Here is a 20,574-nt window from a genome sequence, read left to right as displayed (position 1 = left end):
TATTTTACGAAATATATAAAATGTTAGAGAGCAGATAAAATATAATATAAATATATTATAACAGATTTAAAAAAGTTTTTTTAAAATCGACGTCCACATTTGAACTATATAGCCCATTTATTTTCTTTCAGTGGCATTTTACTGGTGAATTTCTGTCCCTAGTTGCCATAAATTGTATAAAGTCTATGTTATTTCATTGCTTACCACTAGGTGACGTAAATGCACAAGCCTGGCTGATTGGGGAGTAGCTTGGACTGGATTTCAGTCACATTGAAACAAATTAAAAATGAGCCAGTCCATAATCGAGATTTATTCAAAACAGGTACACTAGTAATGTGTATTTGCTTTGTTTTAAAATGCTTTTTTTTTAGTTTTGTCAAATTATTTATTTAAATTATGTTCTGTAGCCCACAACTGCGAAATGATGGTGAAAAAACATTGCATTTATCAAATTTCTCTTGTGGATTTAGATTTTCCCCATGTCATCAATTTCTTCAGGGTTTCAGCCTGCTCGTTTTCACCAAAAATAACTAGCAGTCAGAAAGTGCCAATGCCTACAGATTCAACACGTCCCAATTAAACTCCACCCTAACAACAGCCGGAGAAACCAGTGCGTCAGTGTAGCTAATGAATATTCAAACCTAGAGTCTGGAGAATGAGCGTCACATAAAAGGATACAGGTGAGGTCACGGCGACAGTCACAGTCACAGCTGGGCACTACACGCTGAGGCCAGTAGACGGGCTACTCTTAAAACAAACAAACACAAAAACTGGAACCGTTTTAAATTCCTCCAGTATAAAAAAGGGAACTAAGCTTGCATTACGTATAAAAGAGAGAGAGCTTTAAGAGGAACGGCAACATGTTCACTTGGGTAAACAAGGAGCAGGGTGGAAGAAACAAGGAGGGTGACATGTTTCAAACAGTGACTGAAGGACTTTTGAGTCTTTATGTTAAGAAACTGCTGCCTTTGGAGGAGACCTACCTCTTCCATGACTTCCACTCACCGGCTCTGGAGCAGGCGGACTTCCAGAGCAAGCCCATGGTCCTCCTGGTGGGACAGTATTCCACAGGGAAGACCACTTTTATAAGGTAACGCAAAGTCAACTCTTCAGCAAAACATTGTATAGTTTTCTGCCAGTGAATGAATGAGTAGTAGGTAACACTCTATTCCTGGGTTGTTACCCATACACTTTACTATACTAGTAGGCTGATAACAGTAAAATATGCAAAATTACACGTAATAAACCAAACCCCAAAACTAACCCTTAGTGCATGTTGTTAGTAATTAAATGTTTAATTCTGCAATCGAATAGTAATGTCTAGCAAGCCAATAATGGCTTTTTAATATTGATAGACACTACTATTTTTATTGTGACTTAGCTTTTATTTATATTTAATTGGTAATAGAACAGCATGTACACGTGTTAAGTTCAGTACAGCCAGCTCTTTGTGGTTGCTGCAACAGGCTTTTTTCTTACAGTGAGTTTCTGAGTTTCTTACAGCTTATATGCCAGCTCACATAGTCCATTCATCTGTGAAGAGATGCAGAAGGCTGGATATTATGCAAACAACTCATAAAAGCATCATTATTCTTCTTATTGACTTTTTCGCTGTTGGTCAATAGCATCCAGCTCTGATGTCTGTGCTGGGTCTAATTGGATCCTGTGCTAGACATGGAGTCTCTTGATAAATAAGAAAATCCAAAAGCTCTATGATTCGTGTTGAAATCCTCTCAAACTAGAACTGGCTTATTACTAGCTGTTAATAATCTGAAACATTAGGTCATAGTTGGAAATGATGGATGTTTAAGGCTGTTTAAGCACCACATTCCAGTCTAAAGAGTAATGAAGTCACTAAGTATATTATAAGTTCTTGCTTGTATATGTGAGTGTGAAAAGCCAATACAAATTGTGTTGTTTGTATTATTTTTCACCTCCTCACCTGTAAAAAAGTGTTCATGCTTTTGCTAAAAGTTCTTCCATTACATTCACATGTGCAGTAAGGAGAAATTTAGCCATATTTAACAATGAATGCAGTTTGATTTATAATTCCCTTATGTTTATGTTCAATTTAATGACAAGCCATGTGTGTTTCTTTGCTTGGAAACCTTTGACACTTTCTCATCCTGGCAGGATGTGGTAGGAATCTTATGGTTTGGCTAGGAAGTTACAGGAAGAGTGAGACTGATGGATAGGTCTGTTTTCATGTTCTAGCCATCATCCAATGGTCATGTGCCACTGTTTAGCTTTGATTTTATTGACTGTCTTTATTTTTACTGCATTCTGTCTCAACCTAAAGGTAGGACTGTAAATTATTCCATTCATTTACTCTCACCCAACTGTGACATTTTGTTGTCAGCGTGTGCTGTCACATTGATTCTGCCGGTCCAGTCAACAAAGAAGTGGTTTGTTAATACTTAACCTCTCTCTCTTCTGCAGGTATCTTCTGGAGCAGGATTTTCCAGGGATGCGAATTGGCCCTGAACCAACGACAGATGGATTCATAGCTGTGATGTACAATGAGAATGAGGGGGTTGTTCCGGGAAATGCCTTGGTTGTGGACCCCAAAAAACCTTTCCGCAAGCTCAATGCATTCGGAAATGCCTTCTTAAACAGGTAAATAAGTGCTTAATCGCTACTTTTTAGATTTCAGTTTCAAAGTTAGTATTATTAAATACGGATTATTAAAGGGATAGTTCATCCAAAAATGAAAATTGTCATCAATTACTTAGTCTTATGGGTTTGGAATGACATTAAGCTGTCATTTATGTTTGAAACACAAATAAAGATATGTCTGTCCCTCCATTGAATGTTGAATTCAATTTTGACAATTCAAAAAGTTCATAAAGAGATTGTAAATGTATTTAATCCAAGACTTCTGAAGAGGCACAGTTCTCTTTATGTTATGAACAGATTTAATTTGGGCTTTTATTCAACTGTACTTTATTGAACTGTACTTATTCAGCTAGCACGCTTCTGTTTACCCATTTTTGGGCGAACTAACCATGGGGCTGAATAAATTGATAGCACCATATTTCAGTTTTCATGAGATGTTCTGTCAAGCTTAAGCCAAGAGAATGGTTGTTAGATCTCATGTCATGTGGCAGGAAAATCTAGGACGTGGGCACATATTCTTGCTCGCTACATTCTGTAACAAATGTCTCTCTTGCCCGAGTCGTTGCCAAAACAAGGATTTTCTATTATCTTGCTTTGGCAGTGGCATAGGATAGGAAATCTGTCTGTTATGGTACAAGTGCAGTTCAAGGTTTACATTATAATTATAAAAAGACAATGTATTCATGTTAAATACACATTATGTCACATTGCTTTGTAGTTTTGCATATCACTTCCTTTCCATTAGGTTTACATGTTTCTCTCCAAGACACATTCTGCCGCTCATTCATTTCTTCCTTTCATCTCACGCATTCTATTACAGGCAAATATTTTCAACAAACAAAGTGTCTCAAATACTGTGTAAAGGCCACTTCTCCTTTTAGGTAACTAAAGCTGCTGCATGATCTACCACAAGTTTTAATGTTTAATTTTAGTGCCTAGACAGTTAGACAAAGGATTTTCCCCCCTGTTCGCTGGATATTTATGTGGAGGGGAAATGGGTAAGTACTTCTTTGACAGTGACCACTATAGAGGTCAAAGGCACATTTGACAGAGAACATCTCCTCTCCTCCAGAGGAACCTCAAAACAATGCACTTCGTTTCCTGTGGATCTCGTTGTGCGTCATGTGATGGCACATTAAGGCACAGCAGTTTCTTTCCCTCATTCTCTCCAACACATTTTTTCTACTGGGTTTTTGAATAAAATGGATGTGTAATTTCTTGAAAAATGAAACTTGTTTGAATTCCTCTTCCTCTATTTCTCAACATGTCCTGCTTTGCAGCTGACAGGTGATGTTTGATCACAGATGTTGAAATTTCCTTTTAGGCTTTGTTTTTTTTTTTTTTTTTAATAAAAAAGACAGATCCTCAAACTCACTTGAGACAATGCTGCAATCTTAACATCACCATAATATTCCCTCAGCATGGAGATATAATATTAAATAATAATTTTAGTTACATTTAGTAAATATATTATTCATTCAACTTCTAAAAGTTGCCCAAGGTTGTGGAATAGTTTACCACTTTCCATTAGATCCTTCACCTCAGTCAGCATGTTTAAAAGCAGTGACAGTATCGTGTTCTGGATGGATGCATGCAATGCCTTTTTTTTAGGTTTCATTCCAATTTTTTTTTTCATAAAGTTTGTCTCTGTTAATATTCGCGATATTTCAGCTAAACTCTGAGGGGCAAAAAAGGTCCATTGTCAATAGGTTAGCAATGTTTGAATAACAACTCACTTTCAAGTAGCTTTCTGTTAGTCAGCACAAATAGTTTGTGTGACCAACTTGAACCTGAGCAACGTTTTTTGACTGATTTTATTTTGTAATTTTATATCTATCACAGCTAGAGTATCCAATTTAAACTTTTTTTTGGAAATAGGCTCATTTTACAACTCCCCCAGAGTTAAACAGTTGAGTTTTACCGTTTTCTAATATATTCAGCCGATTTTCTGATATTTAGAAGAATATCAGTAACCAGACAGTTTCTGGTCTCATTGACTTCCATAGTATATTTTTCTTCCTACTATGGAAGTCAATGAGACCAGAAACTGTCTGCTTACTGATATTCTTATAAATATTAGAAAATCGGCTGAATGGATTTGAAAACGGTGAAACTCAACTGTTTAACTCTGGGGGAGTCTAAAGGTTTCCCAAAAATTTACCCAAAAAAGTGGAGTATCCCTTTAAATCAGGCCTGATTCTTGCATCTTTGAAAATGCCGAAAATGCATCTCAGCTGTTTCCCATGACTCAAATTAGTCAACTGACAAATGTAGTGTTACCACCAGCATTTCCAGTGAAAACATGAGGTGATGAACTCTCTCCATCTGTCTCGATAGGTTCATCTGCTCTCAAATGCCCAACCAAGTTCTGCAGAGCATTAGCATCATTGACACACCGGGGATCTTGTCTGGCGAGAAGCAGCGCATAAGCAGAGGTCAGTGGCTGCAATGCCTACTGTACAGCAGGATGTTCACTCTGATCCTCATACTGTCTTAGAGCCAGTCTGTCCTGTATTGTGTTATAAACAAAGGCCGGGAGTTATGCACACACAGTGCAATAGGATAACAAATGACAAAATGTACACCATCAAGTGCACCCCGTTTCTTCTCTTGACAGTTTTCTCAAGTGCTCCTCCAAAGATGTTTATTAGACATTTGTTTAGGTAAATCTTAGTTGATGAAAGATAATTTCACATGACTAACACAGCATGAACTGTGCTGTTTAGCAGGCTGGATTCTTCATTATTCTGAAATCGGTCAGTCTTTGGCTATTTCTCATTGAAAATAGATTTGATGGGATGCATTACAACAGATAGACTGGTTCACTCCCTTGAGGACTGAAGCTCGTTTTTCCAGAATAAGGAACAATCATAATGCTTTAGTCATTAATTTTCATTTTAGTCACCAGATCTGGCCTGTTTCTTTGTAAATTTCCTCTGCTGTTTCCGTCCCTGTCTCCCATTACATGACAACAGCAGACACACTGGAAACCCTGATGAGTGTGTGGTGTTATGATGTCAGCATTTTTCACTTTTCTTTTTTCCTCTTTTTGCAAGCATGAGTTGAGCTTGCCAAACACACTTCTGGGTTTACATCAGCATTCTGGCACCTCAGTATGTAGCAGCCAGCGTTTATGTGTAACATGATCATTAATAAACAAAACAAGCATGCTTTGTTTTCACATAGTTTTTTTTTTAATTTAAACTAAAAAGGCAGAGAACTACTGAGAAGTGGCCAAGCAATTTTTAACAGTTTTGGGATGTGTCTTGTTATGCTGTTTATTTTTTATCTATGAAAATGCACAACAGCAGAGTATGGCGCAAGAGGGTCTGCAAACTGTAGATTAGGCCTGGCGATGGAGCCGCAGAACCGTGCAAATGTATGGACGCAACTTCGGCCATGAGGGATAAGACACATGGGCGTTACACATCTGTTCCTGCTTTAGTGCCGCTCAGCTGAAGTTGCATTCCTCTTACGTTAGCATCTCTGATGAATCTCACGATGCACCATTGGCCTTGTGCATCAATCATATTAGATTTTTAATACGACTATGAATTTTCTACAAAATTTGAAAATAACAGATTTTTTTACTGCTAGACATTTGTGTTGTGGCTGCTTTAAATTGTGATGCATATTGCATTCTTTAGATTTACAAATGAGGGCAGCATACTTGTATTTAGACTGCACGTTATATCATATAATTTTTAAACTGTTCATTGTTGGTCATTATGCTCTTAGTTTAAAAAAAAAGGCTAATGATAGGACCGAATAGACATTCCCTTTATCACATTTATATAAATCTCAACCTAAAATCTTGATGTTTATTTTTAAAAAGTTAATTTAGGGTAAGGCAAAGACTTTTCATCTTCTGTACTAAGTTTCCTTACATGGAATACCATTGATGGTTCCCACACTCTAAGAGTAAGCAATGAGCTCCTCCTTTGTAAAATCTTGGCAGAACGTTTTGTAAAAATGTTTATAGTGATGTGTAATCCATGCCATTGTTGTTGGAGCAGTGTAATTTCCTCATTTCCTCGTGGGTGGCTGGATAAGTTGGATCTCATTTCTTAAAATGAATTGATCAACACATGCACTTGCTTATAATGAGCTACATGTGAATGAAGGCTGATATGGTGTCTCTGTCTCTATGAGATTCCCATGGTCATGCCTGGTCTGTGACCTAAAAACTGATCGTTACACCCCTCTCTCGTCCTGTTTCTTTCAGCTACAGAAAGAAAGGTGTAACCATTATTTATGTATGAAGGGCAGTTTAACAAAGTTTTCCCCAGTTGTGGAATATACATTTCAAATGAATTTAAAAAGCAGCTTTACAGAAAATGCATTTACAATTTAGAGGTGACATCTGAGGTGTGTTTTAAATATGAATTTTGGTCTTAAATCTTTGTATTTTTTTTTTTAGTTATTTTATAAGGTTGATTTGTTATATATTACATTATGTCTATTTACAAACCGAATTCCATAAAAGTTGGGACACTGTACAAATTGTGAATAAAAACAGAATGCAATGATGTGGAAGTTTCAAATTTCAATATTATATTTAGAATACAACATAGATGACATATCAAATGTTTAAACTGAGAAAATGCATAATTTTAAGGGAAACATAAGTTGATTTTAAATTTCATGGCATCAACACATCTCAAAAAAGTTGGGACAAGGCCATTTTTACCACTGTGTGGCATCCCCTCTTCTTTTAATAACAGTCTGCAAACGTCTGGGGACTGAGGAGACAAGTTGCTCAAGTTTAGGAATAGGAATGTTGTCCCATTCTTGTCTAATAAAGGCTTCTAGCTGCTCAACTGTCTTAGGTCTTCTTTGTTGCATCTTCCTCTTTATGATGCGCCAAATGTTTTCTATGGGTGAAAGATCTGGACTGCAGGCTGGCCATTTCAGTACCCGGATCCTTCTTCTTCGCAGCCATGATGTTGTAATTGATGCAGTATGTGGTTTGGCATTGTCTTGTTGGAAAATACAAGGTCTTCCCTGAAAGAGACGATGTCTGGATGGGAGCATATGTTGTTCTAGAACTTGGATATACCTTTCAGCATTGATAGTGCCTTTCCAGATGTGTAAGCTGCCCATGCCACACGCACTCATGCAACCCCATACCATCAGATATGCAGGCTTCTGAACTGAGCGCTGATAACAACTTGGGTTGTCCTTGTCCTCTTTAGTCCGGATGACATGGCGTCCCAGTTTTCCAAAAAGAACTTCAAATTTTGATTCGTCTGACCACAGAACAGTTTCCACTTTGCTAGAGTCCACTTTAAATGAGCCTTGGCCCAGAGAAAACGCCTGCGTTTCTGGTTCCCGTTTAGATATGGCTTCTGTTCTTGACCTATAGAGCTTTAGCCGGCAACGGTGAATGGCACGGTGGATTGTGTTCACTGATAATGTTTTCTGGAAGTATTCTTGAGCCCATGTTGCGATTTCCATTACAGTAGCATTCCTGTGTGTGATGCAGTGCCGTCTAAGGGCCCGAAGATCACGGGCATTCAGTATGGTTTTCCGGCCTTGACCCTTACGCACAGAGATTGTTCCAGATTCTCTGAATCTTTGGATGATATTATGCACTGTAGATGATGATAACTTCAAACTCTTTGCAATTTTTCTCTGAGAAACTCCTTTCTGATATTGCTCCACTATTTTTTGCCTCAGCATTGGGGGAATTGGTGATCCTCTGCCCATCTTGACTTCTGAGAGACACTGCCACTCTGAGAGGCTCTTTTTATACCCAATCATGTTGCCAATTGACCTAATAAGTTGCAAATTGGTCCTCCAGCTGTTCCTTATATGTACATTTAACTTTTCTGGCCTCTTATTGCTACCTGTCCCAACTTTTTTGGAATTTGTAGCTCTCATGAAATCCAAAAGGAGCCAATATTTGGCATGGCAATTCAAAATGTCTCACTTTCAACATTTGATTCTTTTTTTACTCACAATTTGTACAGTGTCCCAACTTTTTTGGAATCGGGTTTGTAAATATTATGCATATTTTTTCATAATATATATTATGTCTGGATTTCCCAAACTGGTGTTTGTGAGTTGATGATGAAAAGTGAATAATTAATTGAATCATAAAAATTTAAATTAAAATAAATAAATAAATATTTAAGAAATGAAAATAATGAAAATGTGACACTAAAATATGAAGTGTTTTTCTTGTTTATTAGCTTGTCATGTGACCATTAACCAATATCTGAGAACCATAAACATGAACGTGAATGTGCTGTTACGTTATTACGATATTAGCTTAAAATCTCAAGGGGGTTTTTCAAGTTAATATTTTAGGTCAAAAGAATGTTTTAGTATTATGTTATTTTATACTATTGTTTTACTACTGTATTTGTACGTCACTATGGTGTATAATTCATTGTCCATTACCTGGACAATAAAGTATACAGTATTTCAATTCTTATTCTGTTCTATTGATATTTTTCCACTGCAGGCTATGATTTCTCTGAGGTTCTGCGTTGGTTTGGAGAGCGAGTGGACCGAATCATTCTTCTCTTTGACGCCCATAAGCTGGACATATCTGATGAGTTTTCTGAAGCGATCAAAGCTTTCCGTGGTCAGGATGACAAAATCCGTGTGGTATTGAACAAGGCTGACCAAGTGGACACACAGCAGCTGATGCGTGTTTATGGTGCACTGATGTGGTCGCTCGGGAAGGTGATCAATACCCCAGAGGTGGTGAGGGTCTATCTCGGCTCTTTTTGGGCCAAACCTCTCCAAAATGCAGAAAATCGACGTCTGTTTGAAGCTGAAACACAAGATCTCTTCAGGGACATCCAGGGTTTGCCACGCAACGCTGCCCTGCGTAAGCTGAATGACCTCATCAAAAGGGCTCGTCTTGCTAAGGTAGGTTGTCTAAGTAGTGTGTGTGTAGTAGTCACAGCTTAAATGGTCCACACAAAAATGCATTTTGAAGTTTTTAAAATTGGTTAGCCACCATTTTTATGATTGTCTCATCAGATTATTAGTACTGTCTGCTTAATATATGTTAACACTTTATTGTGATGGTCCCCCAACAGACATTCTACTGACTAATAAGTAATTACATGTCAACTTAATCTACTAACCTGAACCCTAACTTGTAACCTAATAGCCTACTACTAATACTTTAGTTGACACATTGTTGCAAATGTATAATATACTCTCTATTTTCATATTTATTATCAAGTAATGTTTCCTTAAAAAAAAGTAGAACTAAAACCAGCGTGAAATAAATGTTAAAAGCAGGAATAACAAAGTGAAGTAGTGAAGAAAGCGACAAAACAAAGTGAACACCTTGAATCTGGTGTACATGAAAGAATGGGAACCCTAAAATCTATATTATATATTAATTTGGCTTGTTTTATATTAATCAGAATGAGCTTTATTGCCAAGTATGTTTACAGACACAAGGCATTAGTCTTGTGACAGGAGCTTCCAGTGCAGAAGAAAGACGGCAAAGTGCCGATTTAGTTTTAATATATTTAAACCTTGCTGGTTGTAAAACCCATGCTGAAACTTTCCAACATCGCTGCTCATTGTCTGTTATTTTGTGTTTGACCTTAGTTCAACCGCTATTGTTTTTGGCTGACTGCACTGTTCAAACTTACACGTTGTGCCACATGAGCCCCAATCAACACAACCTGGTTGCGTCGTGCACTTAAATCTGGACGTTATAAACAATTCACTCATGGAACCATGACAGAAAGTGCGTCTTATCTCTTCCGCAATATTTTCCAACCACGTTCAGCAAACAGGAATCCTGTAGCCCTGTGCATGCCTTCCTGTAATGGTAAAGCCATGTGAGGCAGTTAAATGCCTTCTCCATCTCCTGGAAAAGCCCAGAAAAGTCCCTTTCCGTGGTACAAAGGAATGTGTGTAATGTGCTCAGAGAGCACAGCCCTTATTTTTCCTAACCTCTCCACCCCACTATGTCTTGCCACTCGTCATGTTTACGCCTTTCCTGTCCTCCTCGAGCCGCCAATCATTCCTTAAGAGGAATAAACATAGCATAAAAGGAAAAAGCCCAAACTTTATTTAGATCTCTTTTGGTGTACTTCCTCTATATTGAGGAAAAAGTTTATATAAATACAGATGCTTTTGAATGTTTCTTTGGCAAGGGCACTTACAAGGTGTAAACACAGAGATGGTGTGTGATTATGCAACTATGCTAGAGTAACAGGAGGTGGATGTCATGTGAGAAAAAGTTAAACCATAAGACTTCCCCCAAACCCCATCACTGATATTAATCCTCTGCTTTTTAACGAAACTTCAAGCTTTGTGATGGCATTTCCACTCTTAGATTACTTTCATAAATATGATGTGAAATTTATTTATTTATTATGTTTTATGTCCTTATTTAGTTTTAGCTTTAAATAGTTTGCCTATAGTTTGCAAAAATGCAACGTACTTGTAGTGACTAAATATTAGATCTGTGTAATTTATTATAATAGTATAAGAAATTGTATTATTTCTTATTTTACTATAAATCAGCTCAGGTGAGGGCAGAACTGACTTGCTACGCACCATTGTTCACACCATACCTCTTTATGAATTTATTGACTATAGTCTGCTGTGTGTTTTATAGGTGCATGCTTATATCATCAGCTACTTAAAGAAAGAAATGCCCTCCTTGTTTGGGAAAGAGAAGAAAAAGGAGGAGCTTATTGCCCACCTGCCTGAGATCTATCAGATACTGCAGAGGGAGCACCACATCTCACCTGGAGATTTCCCTAATGTCATTAAAATGCAGGTAAGACCCGGCCAGTGTCCATGGAACATGAGGAAATATTATATTATATTATGGCTTCTGCATATGTTTACAAAGTAAACAAAACTAACCATGATGCAAGCTAACCAGCATTTTTTAAATCTGTTCTTGCATGCAATTTCCTGCATAACTGCTGTGCTCGTTATTAAATTATATTAATTGGTGCAGATGTATGATGGATTCCAGGCTGTAGATCTGAGGAATGTTTGTTTTGTACAGTGTTTTAGCACAATGCTTGAGTCCCTGCCCTGCTATTGTCTCATGAAGAGTACTTTCACTTTCTTCAGGTCTTGCGTGGAGATGTTTAGCCAGCATGAATCAGTAGACACTAGCCCCACATCAGAAATTGTACCGAAATATATGTGAAAATAAGATGCCGATCAAGCGATGTAATGTTTCATATAATTTTCCAAAGATTTACAGGCACGCACCTGACATTCGGTTTTACACATTTAATGAACCCCCAGGGATGCCTAATTTTATTTCATATATAAAAAAAGCAGTCAACTATAATAACATTCGCTAATTATACATGTACTAACAATAAACTTTCCGACCAGACAGCTTCCAGGCAGCACTTTAAAGATAAAGGCCACGCTCTAAATAGAGCCCCAAGTTGGTGACATTGATTCACTCCAGAATTAGACATTATATCACTGAACTAACCACTTCAGGATTTGGATGTAGGCCTTACTTTATAAATCTGTGCCATGATCTTTAAAAATGAATAATGAAACCAAAATATTCCTATAACCCACTGTGTTATCTGTTAATGCTATATTATAACAGACCCTTAAATTTGACATTAAATGTCTCCCTCTGTCACTCACATCTACTAATGTAGGAGCAACTGCAGCACTACGACTTCAGCAAGTTCCCCTCTTTGAAATTGAAGTTGATTGAATCTGTGGACAGAATGTTGTCCACCAAGATCTCGAGCCTGATGAACATGATCCGAGAGGAAGAAAGCAAACAGCCATCTCAGATGGTAATGGGTGGAGCCTTTGAAGACTCTACCGACGGGCCTTTTGGCCATGGCTACGGTGAGGGTATCAGTGCAGGGGCTGATACTGAGGATTGGATCGTAAGTCGTGACAAACATCGCTACGATGAAATCTTCTACACATTGATGCCTGTCAATGGGAAGGTAACTGGCATCAATGCCAAGAAGGAGATGATGAGTTCTCGTCTGCCCAACACCGTACTGGGAAAGATCTGGAAGCTGGCAGACTGTGATAAGGACGGGATGCTGGATGATGAAGAATTTGCTCTCGCTCAGCACCTTATTAGGGTCAAACTTGAGGGATTTGAGCTTCCTGCAGAGCTACCAAATCACCTGGTGCCTCCGTCTCACAGGAAGGACCCCACCGCAGAGATCTTGTACAATCACCAGGAGGATTGAGCACCTTCATGTATTTTTACCAGCCAGCTGCTTGAACAAAATGAAAAAAGGATGACGTTTTATTGGTCAAGCCATCTTTTGTATTCAACAGTGCTGTTGATGGTCAAAATTAGACATTAGACTTCTGTGACTTTCATATGCCTAAAATGCAATTTCATTAACTCCGAGTTAAAGAACAAATATATTAATATATTTGAAAGACGTGGCATTTTAAATTAATTTAAATTACAACCCATAGAATAATATGGTTACCTCTAAATTTTATCCCTGATATTATGTTATTTGACCATGTACTTTCAGATTGTGAAAATAGATGGCAGTGCGGTTGTAGATCATTTTATACAGTGCTTTCAAGATGTTATATTATATTTCATATGAAATAAAAATGTTAGTTGTTAATTGTGCATAACAGCAGCCAAAAATAATCATCCTATTCATGACAAACTGTCATAGGCACTGACAGAAGTATACATTCATCTCACTCATTCTGACACAGTGTGAATATCCACAGATGTTACATAGCTATTCAATTAATTTTGCAGCACAATATAGTGTTACAGTTTCTTTTTTACATCAACCTTTTCCTTGAATGCACACTTTTTGTATGAACTTGAAAATGATTGCATCATAATCCTGAAATGGACTGTGGGGAAATTGAAACAGTATTCAGTGTTTCATGAAGCAATTAAAATGAATTCTGCTCATTATTAATATTTAGATGTAACTTTTTAATAGAAAGTTACTACATACACTCTTTTCTCATGCTGGGTGTTAGATATTTTGATTTATTGAACATGACATTGAATACATTTACACATAATAACAGCACTTTTTTTGTTTTGCCAAGGTTTTTTGTTGTCTATAATATTTGTCTGACACTGACTAGTTAGTGAATAATTATAGTTTATAGCAGCAAGCATTTAAAGAAATTAAAATAAAAAAATAATTCTTATAAACTATTCTACAATTTCAGTTTTTTGAGAGATTGGCATTCAGGCTGCCAAGTCTATTTATGCCTTCTATATATATTTATATTTTACATTTAAATATTAACAATGTATACAATGACAGTAAGATAAAATTACAAATTAAATAGTGTTTATATTTCTAAGGTGCAAAGTAACTTCTGTTATATAATGAAATCAGTTTTAATCATGAAAACTCCACTTTGCTGTATATACATCAGTACTGACGAAAGTAAATGTGTGTGTTAAACACTGTTACAATAATCATATGTACATTTTAATTAATACATACGTGGATGGTTTCTGTCAGCTCAGAGGTGGATTACATGAACTAGACTGTAATTAGTTCAACTCTTGTGGCTTGTGAACATGAAAGATCATGTTTGAAATTAAGATTACTGTAAAAAGTGATTACAGAAATTTATCTTTTCATGTTTTTGGGACAATTAGTACATTTATATAGGTGTTTGATGGTGTTGCCTATACTTTAATGAGCGTTTGGCATATATATATAACTTCCAGCCATCGTTAATGTGTAATTGATTGTTAAAAAAAATAAAAGATTTTTTTTTATATGATACACCCTTTTAAAAAAGGGAATGTAATAAATGTTTCTATTTCAAATTAAAATTGTTTCACTTTATTTTGAAATGATAAATCTTGAATGTGTACTAAATCTTTTTTGAACTGTAATCAATTAAAATAGCACTGGCATGGCTGTTCCTGGATTGGCATATAGAGAGGTGTGTGCTGCTGAATTGCACAAAATAATGAATATGACTGCAACCTTTACCCCCAAAGTAGCACATTACTAGGTGAGTGAGAATTACCCTCCCTTTCGGTTCATTACAACTGCATCAAAGTTCAGTTCAGTTCCTCAATACTGATCAGTCTTAAAGATGATTTATCGGATTACTCTCAAATCATCCAGTTTTGCCATGATGAATATCTAATAATCTTTGACTGTTTAAGAGTTGAAAAACCTTGAGAAGGGTAAGTGAATTCAAATTATTGTATGCTGTGCATCGTAACCTAACTGACAAAATATATCGTAATTTTCTATTCTTTGTGGGATATACAAATGACAACATGGCTATCATGAATCTACAGTGAGTTGTTTGCAAAATTATGTAATACTACAGGAGACTTGCATATATATATATATTAAAGTTGATTAAACAAATGTCACAATTTATTTCACTTCTTTGTAAATGTGGATAAGGTACAGTATAACATTTGAAAAAGGAAAATTAAGAATTTAAATGTTGACCAGTTTACTAAGTATATGTAATCCTTGATGGCCATATATATTCAAAGAATGTTTGAAAATGATTTAAAAATGCTAGGTATTTTTATGATGCTTTAAAATGTGTCTGTAAAGTTCGTACATATTACACTGTCAGTAAGAGAGACACGATTGCCCTGATACGTTCATTTCTGCATTAATACACAAAGTATATATGGGTCATGTTCAACACTTTCACAGTGAACTTTCCTTGGTGCTATCTTCTTTTACTTTAACTTCCCAGAAGATCTAAAAAATCCCTAATGCAAAAGCTTCACCAGTCATGTGTATGGCTTAATGTTTAAGCCCATTTTGGGCAGCTGTTTATTGTAAATGAACAAGCTCTGGTGCAGGACGTGAGGTGAAGCAGAAATTTGCGATTCTTGTGTCTTTGAAAGATTTACATGCATTTTTCAATTGTTGTTATCAGGGCCTGACACAGTCAAGAGATGTCTAAACAAGGAGATGGAGAGGAGTCTGATGGCCGATTCCGAGAGCTTCAGGAGCAGCGGATGACGGTGCAGAAGAAGACCTACACAAAATGGATGAACAGTGTCTTTTCAAAGAATGGGGTATGAACAGATCCTTCCAACGCCTTCATGAACCTCAATGCTACACAACAAAACACCAACACAACTTTTCTAATAGTAGTTATCTAGCTACAGATAGCTATCTATAAATGTATTAATAATCCACCCATAGTTTAATCAGAAATATGTTGATGATTCAGCAATCTTTACATAAACTTTCGTGATTCACGACTGGATATTGCGATAATTCTGGTGATATCTAGTGTAATATAATGTTAGTAATCCTGACTCCAGTCCTGTGACTTACTGTAGTTTATTATGTAATGTGCTCACTCCAGCATGATTACCTCTAGTTGTGAACCCTTGAACCCAGTTAAGGTCATAATTATTTTAATCATTGTTCATTGCATTACCATCTATATACTTTATGGTCTTGTCTCATGGTAAGTATTTAAACAAATCAGACCACTGGTTTTTCTTAAATACATGGATCTCAGATTGAGTTTAAGAATAATGAAAGCAAGTGGCAGGTATGCTTAAATTAAAACTCAGTTATACACTGTTACACAAACCTTTTGTGACAGATCAGCACAGGTGAGAGAAAAGCACAGATAATGCAGTCTTACATCAACATCACCAAAATTAGATTTAGGAAGGAAATAGTACCGCCTTGACTTGTCATCACATGTTGTTTTATACCAGATATTTCCACTGTATGTCTCACTTTGAGTGTTATGTTTAACAGTGGTTACATATTACCTCCGTTCATACTTGCTGCCATTGTTGTGTGAACCAACTGAGAGACTTAACTCGCATAATAAACAGCAGGGAGATGTTAAAAAAGACAAGTGGTGCTACAACGGCACAAAAATATATTAATAGCTTATACAGGCAGCTGTCTGAAAAAATGACATGTTTGAAACGTTTCCCTTTCCCTTTCCCCTTCCTCATTTACTCCTGTGTATTGTTCTGTATCAAACGACACTGTTCATAACATGTTTATTATAAAAGGTCATCCAGATCAGTAAAAATAGCCGAATATTACTTACAGAGAAAATATACTCCACCCAAACACACAGCATTTTACCAGTCGATAGTCAGTTACATGTAGCAGTTAGCTGATATCATCGCTCTTGCTTTTAAAAGCAACTATGAAAGTTGCAACAACAAGAAATATGTAAAAATTGCAAGCAGATTTCTTTTATATGTATCATTGCTCTTGAGTGATGAACTACAACTCCTAGGAGGACCTACCAGAGGAGCAGGGTGTGCTCTAAGGTCCCTCAGTTCATTCCCTAGGTAAGCAGTAAGCAGATCTGTTCAGAGACATCAGATTCCCACAACACATGGATTAGGGAGTGGTTGCAAGGCTCTTGCTTAAAAGCTGAGAGCAGGGTGGCTTTACTGAGAGGAGTTTGAATGAGTCATGTCATAGTGGAATACAGTGGCAATTATCCAAGCACAATGTTAAGACAAAGCCAGCAGCTAATTTCATGCCAAAACTTCAACTAAAACTGCATATTTGCAATTATTGGATTTAAGGATTTCACTGTCACTGTCTGCAACCTTGCTTGTTTACATTTATTGTCTTTCCACTTTATGATTATTTGATTGTATAAACTGGGTGTGGTGGAAATTGTGTGTAATTATCTTTTAATGTGCATGCACTTTAAAGGAAGAGGTTCAGTTGACCGATGTATTCACTGAGCTAAGAACTGGTGTGCATCTCGTGCGACTTTTGGAGCTCATCTCTGGGGAGAAACTGCCCAATCCCAGTCGACGCACCCTAAGAGTTCACTGTCTGGAAAACAACAGCAATGCCATTACCTTCCTTAAAACCAAGGTACACTGAAAGTAAAGAAGTACAATACAAATATGAATCTTTTAATACACATTGTTTTCACAAAGTAAAGTAAACTGTGGATAAACTCTTAAAGGAGTAGTTCACTTTTAAAAAAAAATTTGCTGATAATTTACTCACCCCCATTGTCATCCAAGATGTCCATGTCTTTCTTTTTTAAGTTGAAAAGAAATTAAGGTTTTTGATGAAAACATTTCAGGATTTTCTTCGTATAATAGACTTCAAAGGGAACCAAACGGTTCAAGGTCCAAAAGAGTTTCATTGCCACTTCAAAGCGCTTTAAACGACAACAGACGATGAATAAGGGTCTTATCTAGCAAAATGATCAGCCATTTAAAAAATAAATAAAAAGGTTAAAGTTTTATAAGCACACATGCTCGCCGTGCTCAGTTCAAACTCGTTCATCAAAATGAACAAATCTTTTTTCGAGTCATGACTCGAAGGGTCCTAGATAAGACCCTTATTCATCGTCTGGTATTGTTTAAAGCCCTTTGAAGCTGCACTAAAACTCTCATTTGGACCTTGAACCGTTTGGTTCCCAATGAAGTGCATTGTATGGAGAAAATCCTGGAATCAAAAACCTTAATTTCTTTTCGACTGAAGAAAGAAAGACGTGGACATCTTGGATGACATGGGGGTGAGTAAATTATCAACAAAAGTTTTTTTAAAAGTGAACTACTCTTTTAAGGGATGCACTTTATAATCGTTGGTTATCCTTTTTCTCTCTGTTCGTCTTCCTATAGATACGCGTAGATTTGATTGGTCCAGAAAATGTTGTGGATGGAGACAAAACCCTAATCCTGGGGCTAATTTGGATCATCATTCTCCGCTTCCAGATTGGAGCCATCAATCTTGTTGAGGTAAGGCCTTTAGAGTAGCCCCTGTAGAGACTTTTAAATTAAGAGTCTTAATAGCATAGACTCGTAAGAGTCTTAATAGCAAAAGGTGTGTTTTTCACTCTGTTTTACATTCTGTTTTGGTTTCAGGCTGGTGGTGACGCCAGTGCTGCACGACGCTCAGCCAAAGACGCTCTATTGATCTGGTGTCAGCGTAAGACCGCCGGTTACACCAATGTCAATGTGCAAGACTTCTCAAGCAGCTGGAGAGATGGACTGGCCTTCAATGCTCTTATTCACGCCCATCGGTAGTATTCAGAGTGGATAGCAGGATCAGTATTTCATGTTCCCTTTCCACAAATTCAGTCTCATTATTTAATGATAACATTGTTCCAGGCCTGATCTTTTTGATTACAACCGACTACGCCAGGATGATCCAAAGAGGAGCCTCACCCATGCTTTCACTTTGGCAGAGGATGAGTTTGGGATAATGCAGCTCCTGGATGTGGAAGATGTCATGGTTCCCCATCCCGATGAGAAGTCTATCATGACTTATGTCTCGCTGTACTACCACTACTTCTCCAAAATGAAGCAGGGCCAAACAATCCAGAAGAGGATAGCTAAGGTTAGTCAGCAAACAAATGTAGTTCAAAGAAATATAAAATGCTATGGCAAGTTTCGCCATTACTATTGCTCATACTTTGGTACTTAGTCATGACGTAACGGAAGTAGCGAGTAGTGCATATTTTGATGTGCATTAGAGTGAAATGGGTTATCGAAAAGACAAAAATTTGGGACAGAGACTTGGTTCTATTCACTGGTTGTTGATTGAATGGAGGTAGATCTGAATAGGAGCTTGCAGTCCATTGTAAAGAAGGGACAGGTTTGTGTGAACAAATTGATTGGAGAAGTTCACCATACGTCATCAGAGAGCTGTCTGTCATTACACTGTTGTTTATACAATCAATAACATACAATTAGAAAATGCATTTAGAATTCTTCCAATTCGCCTCATCACAAACAATGTGTAATGAGAAAAGGCCATTATTGATACCTCAAATATTGCTTCAAAAGCCATCAAGCTTATGACATTCACCTGGTGAAAATACAGGCCAAAAAAATCCCATAAACTTATCCTGAAGGAGGGACCCGAGACATATCTATATTTGCAACTTACTTAAAATAATTGTAAAAGCAAGTTATACAACCTGCATTGATGTCAAAATAGGTATTAGTGATACAAGATTTATTCCCTAAGGCTTGGCTTTGAATAGATGTGATTTATTTACAAAGTATACACTTTTCTTTGGTCCACTGGGACAAAGCCATGCACATTTACACAAAGCTTTTTGGGAAATGTCAAGCACTGGCACCCTCTGTTTGTGAAAGTATGAACTGCAGCTACTGCAGTGTTGGATGAGGACTCTAATCTCAGAGAATCTTTAGGATTAGTGCCAGTGGATTTGACCGTGGGTCAAAAGGAGGAGCCCGCAGGTATTAATCAGATCAGCGCAACTCTGGGCTGTAAATTCTGCTAAACAAGAGAGTTAGTTGCCTGCATTGCATTGTCAGGAAACAGATTTTCTGCTAATGTTGACAACATGGAGGAAGACGTCCTCAGAAAGTCTTTGACAAACAGGAGTTGATCCAGTAAAGATGAGCTCAGAGGTCAGGTAATGCCATTAACATGCCGGCAGGATACACATGGAGAAAAACAGGGGCGTGAAGTGTCCTGTCCTGTCTGTGCAGTACGACACTTTCACTCACCACTATGTCCATGTGTGAATAGAAATAGTGGTATGTGTTGACTGGGTCACAGCTGTGGAGTAGTGTTAGCTGTCACAAAAGCGTATTGAACAATGACAGACAGATCTCGTCAGATGGATGGATGGGACAAAGATAAACCCAGCCAGGCTCTGAGATGTCAAGACTCTGTGTTCATTTTATGGTAAGACTGCCAGCTCTCAGGTGCGACACAATTGGGATAACAGATGACAATGGCTTTCAGTGGCTCTTTCAGCTGTCAGTGGCTGCGCTGGCAGAACATGAGACACACAATTATTGAGCAGCAAAGGAGTGTCCCAGAAGTAAGAAAGGTGTGTATTAAGTAGATAGATATAGTGTAGCTGTTGAATATATATATCCTCCCATATCACCCATCCTTTAATGCAATAGAACTTGTGGTCAAAATATTATTCTTCTACTTATATTTTAACTTTTTAAAGATTTATTTGTAAAGATCATTTGTGTTCCGAAGATGAACGAAAGGATTTACGGGTTTAGAACGACATGAG

General features: G+C 37.2%; 2 protein-coding genes across 2 annotated transcripts in view; both read left to right on the top strand.

Annotated features, from left to right (window-relative positions):
* Positions 1–651: 651 nt before the first annotated feature.
* Positions 652–13,212, top strand: ehd4 (EH domain containing 4). Its single transcript, XM_039669313.2, has 6 exons — positions 652–1,090; positions 2,440–2,616; positions 4,954–5,051; positions 9,086–9,498; positions 11,219–11,383; positions 12,246–13,212. Exons 1-6 carry the CDS (start codon positions 861–863, stop codon positions 12,801–12,803), a joined length of 1,641 nt encoding a protein of 546 aa, XP_039525247.1. The 5' UTR covers positions 652–860; the 3' UTR covers positions 12,804–13,212.
* Positions 13,213–14,670: 1,458 nt separating this feature from the next.
* Positions 14,671–20,574, top strand: part of sptbn5 (spectrin, beta, non-erythrocytic 5) — a 32,346-nt gene continuing 26,442 nt past the window's right edge. Inside the window, exons 1-6 of the mRNA XM_039669292.2 lie at positions 14,671–14,761; positions 15,484–15,625; positions 17,259–17,426; positions 18,188–18,304; positions 18,431–18,588; positions 18,677–18,905. Of these exons, the coding sequence (XP_039525226.2) occupies positions 15,503–15,625; positions 17,259–17,426; positions 18,188–18,304; positions 18,431–18,588; positions 18,677–18,905 (795 nt within the window). The 5' untranslated portion in view covers positions 14,671–14,761; positions 15,484–15,502. The remainder of the gene's footprint in view (positions 14,762–15,483; positions 15,626–17,258; positions 17,427–18,187; positions 18,305–18,430; positions 18,589–18,676; positions 18,906–20,574) is intronic.

This window comes from Pimephales promelas, chromosome 15 (assembly GCF_988280905.1).
Source record: "Pimephales promelas chromosome 15, fPimPro1.hap1.1, whole genome shotgun sequence".
In the NCBI taxonomy this organism is placed as follows: domain Eukaryota; kingdom Metazoa; phylum Chordata; class Actinopteri; order Cypriniformes; family Leuciscidae; genus Pimephales; species Pimephales promelas.
The sequence above is the reverse complement of the archived record's forward strand: the minus strand, read 5'-3'. Positions and strand labels throughout refer to the sequence as shown.

Excerpts from the sequence above, each read along its gene's own strand:
- ehd4 (XM_039669313.2), top strand. The coding sequence starts at position 861 with ATGTTCACTTGGGTAAACAAGGAGCAGGGTGGAAGAAACAAGGAGGGT. Across the intron at positions 5,052-9,085 it reads GAAGCAGCGCATAAGCAGAG|GCTATGATTTCTCTGAGGTT; the intron begins GTCAGTGGCTGC and ends TTTCCACTGCAG. Across the intron at positions 9,499-11,218 it reads AAAGGGCTCGTCTTGCTAAG|GTGCATGCTTATATCATCAG; the intron begins GTAGGTTGTCTA and ends TGTGTTTTATAG.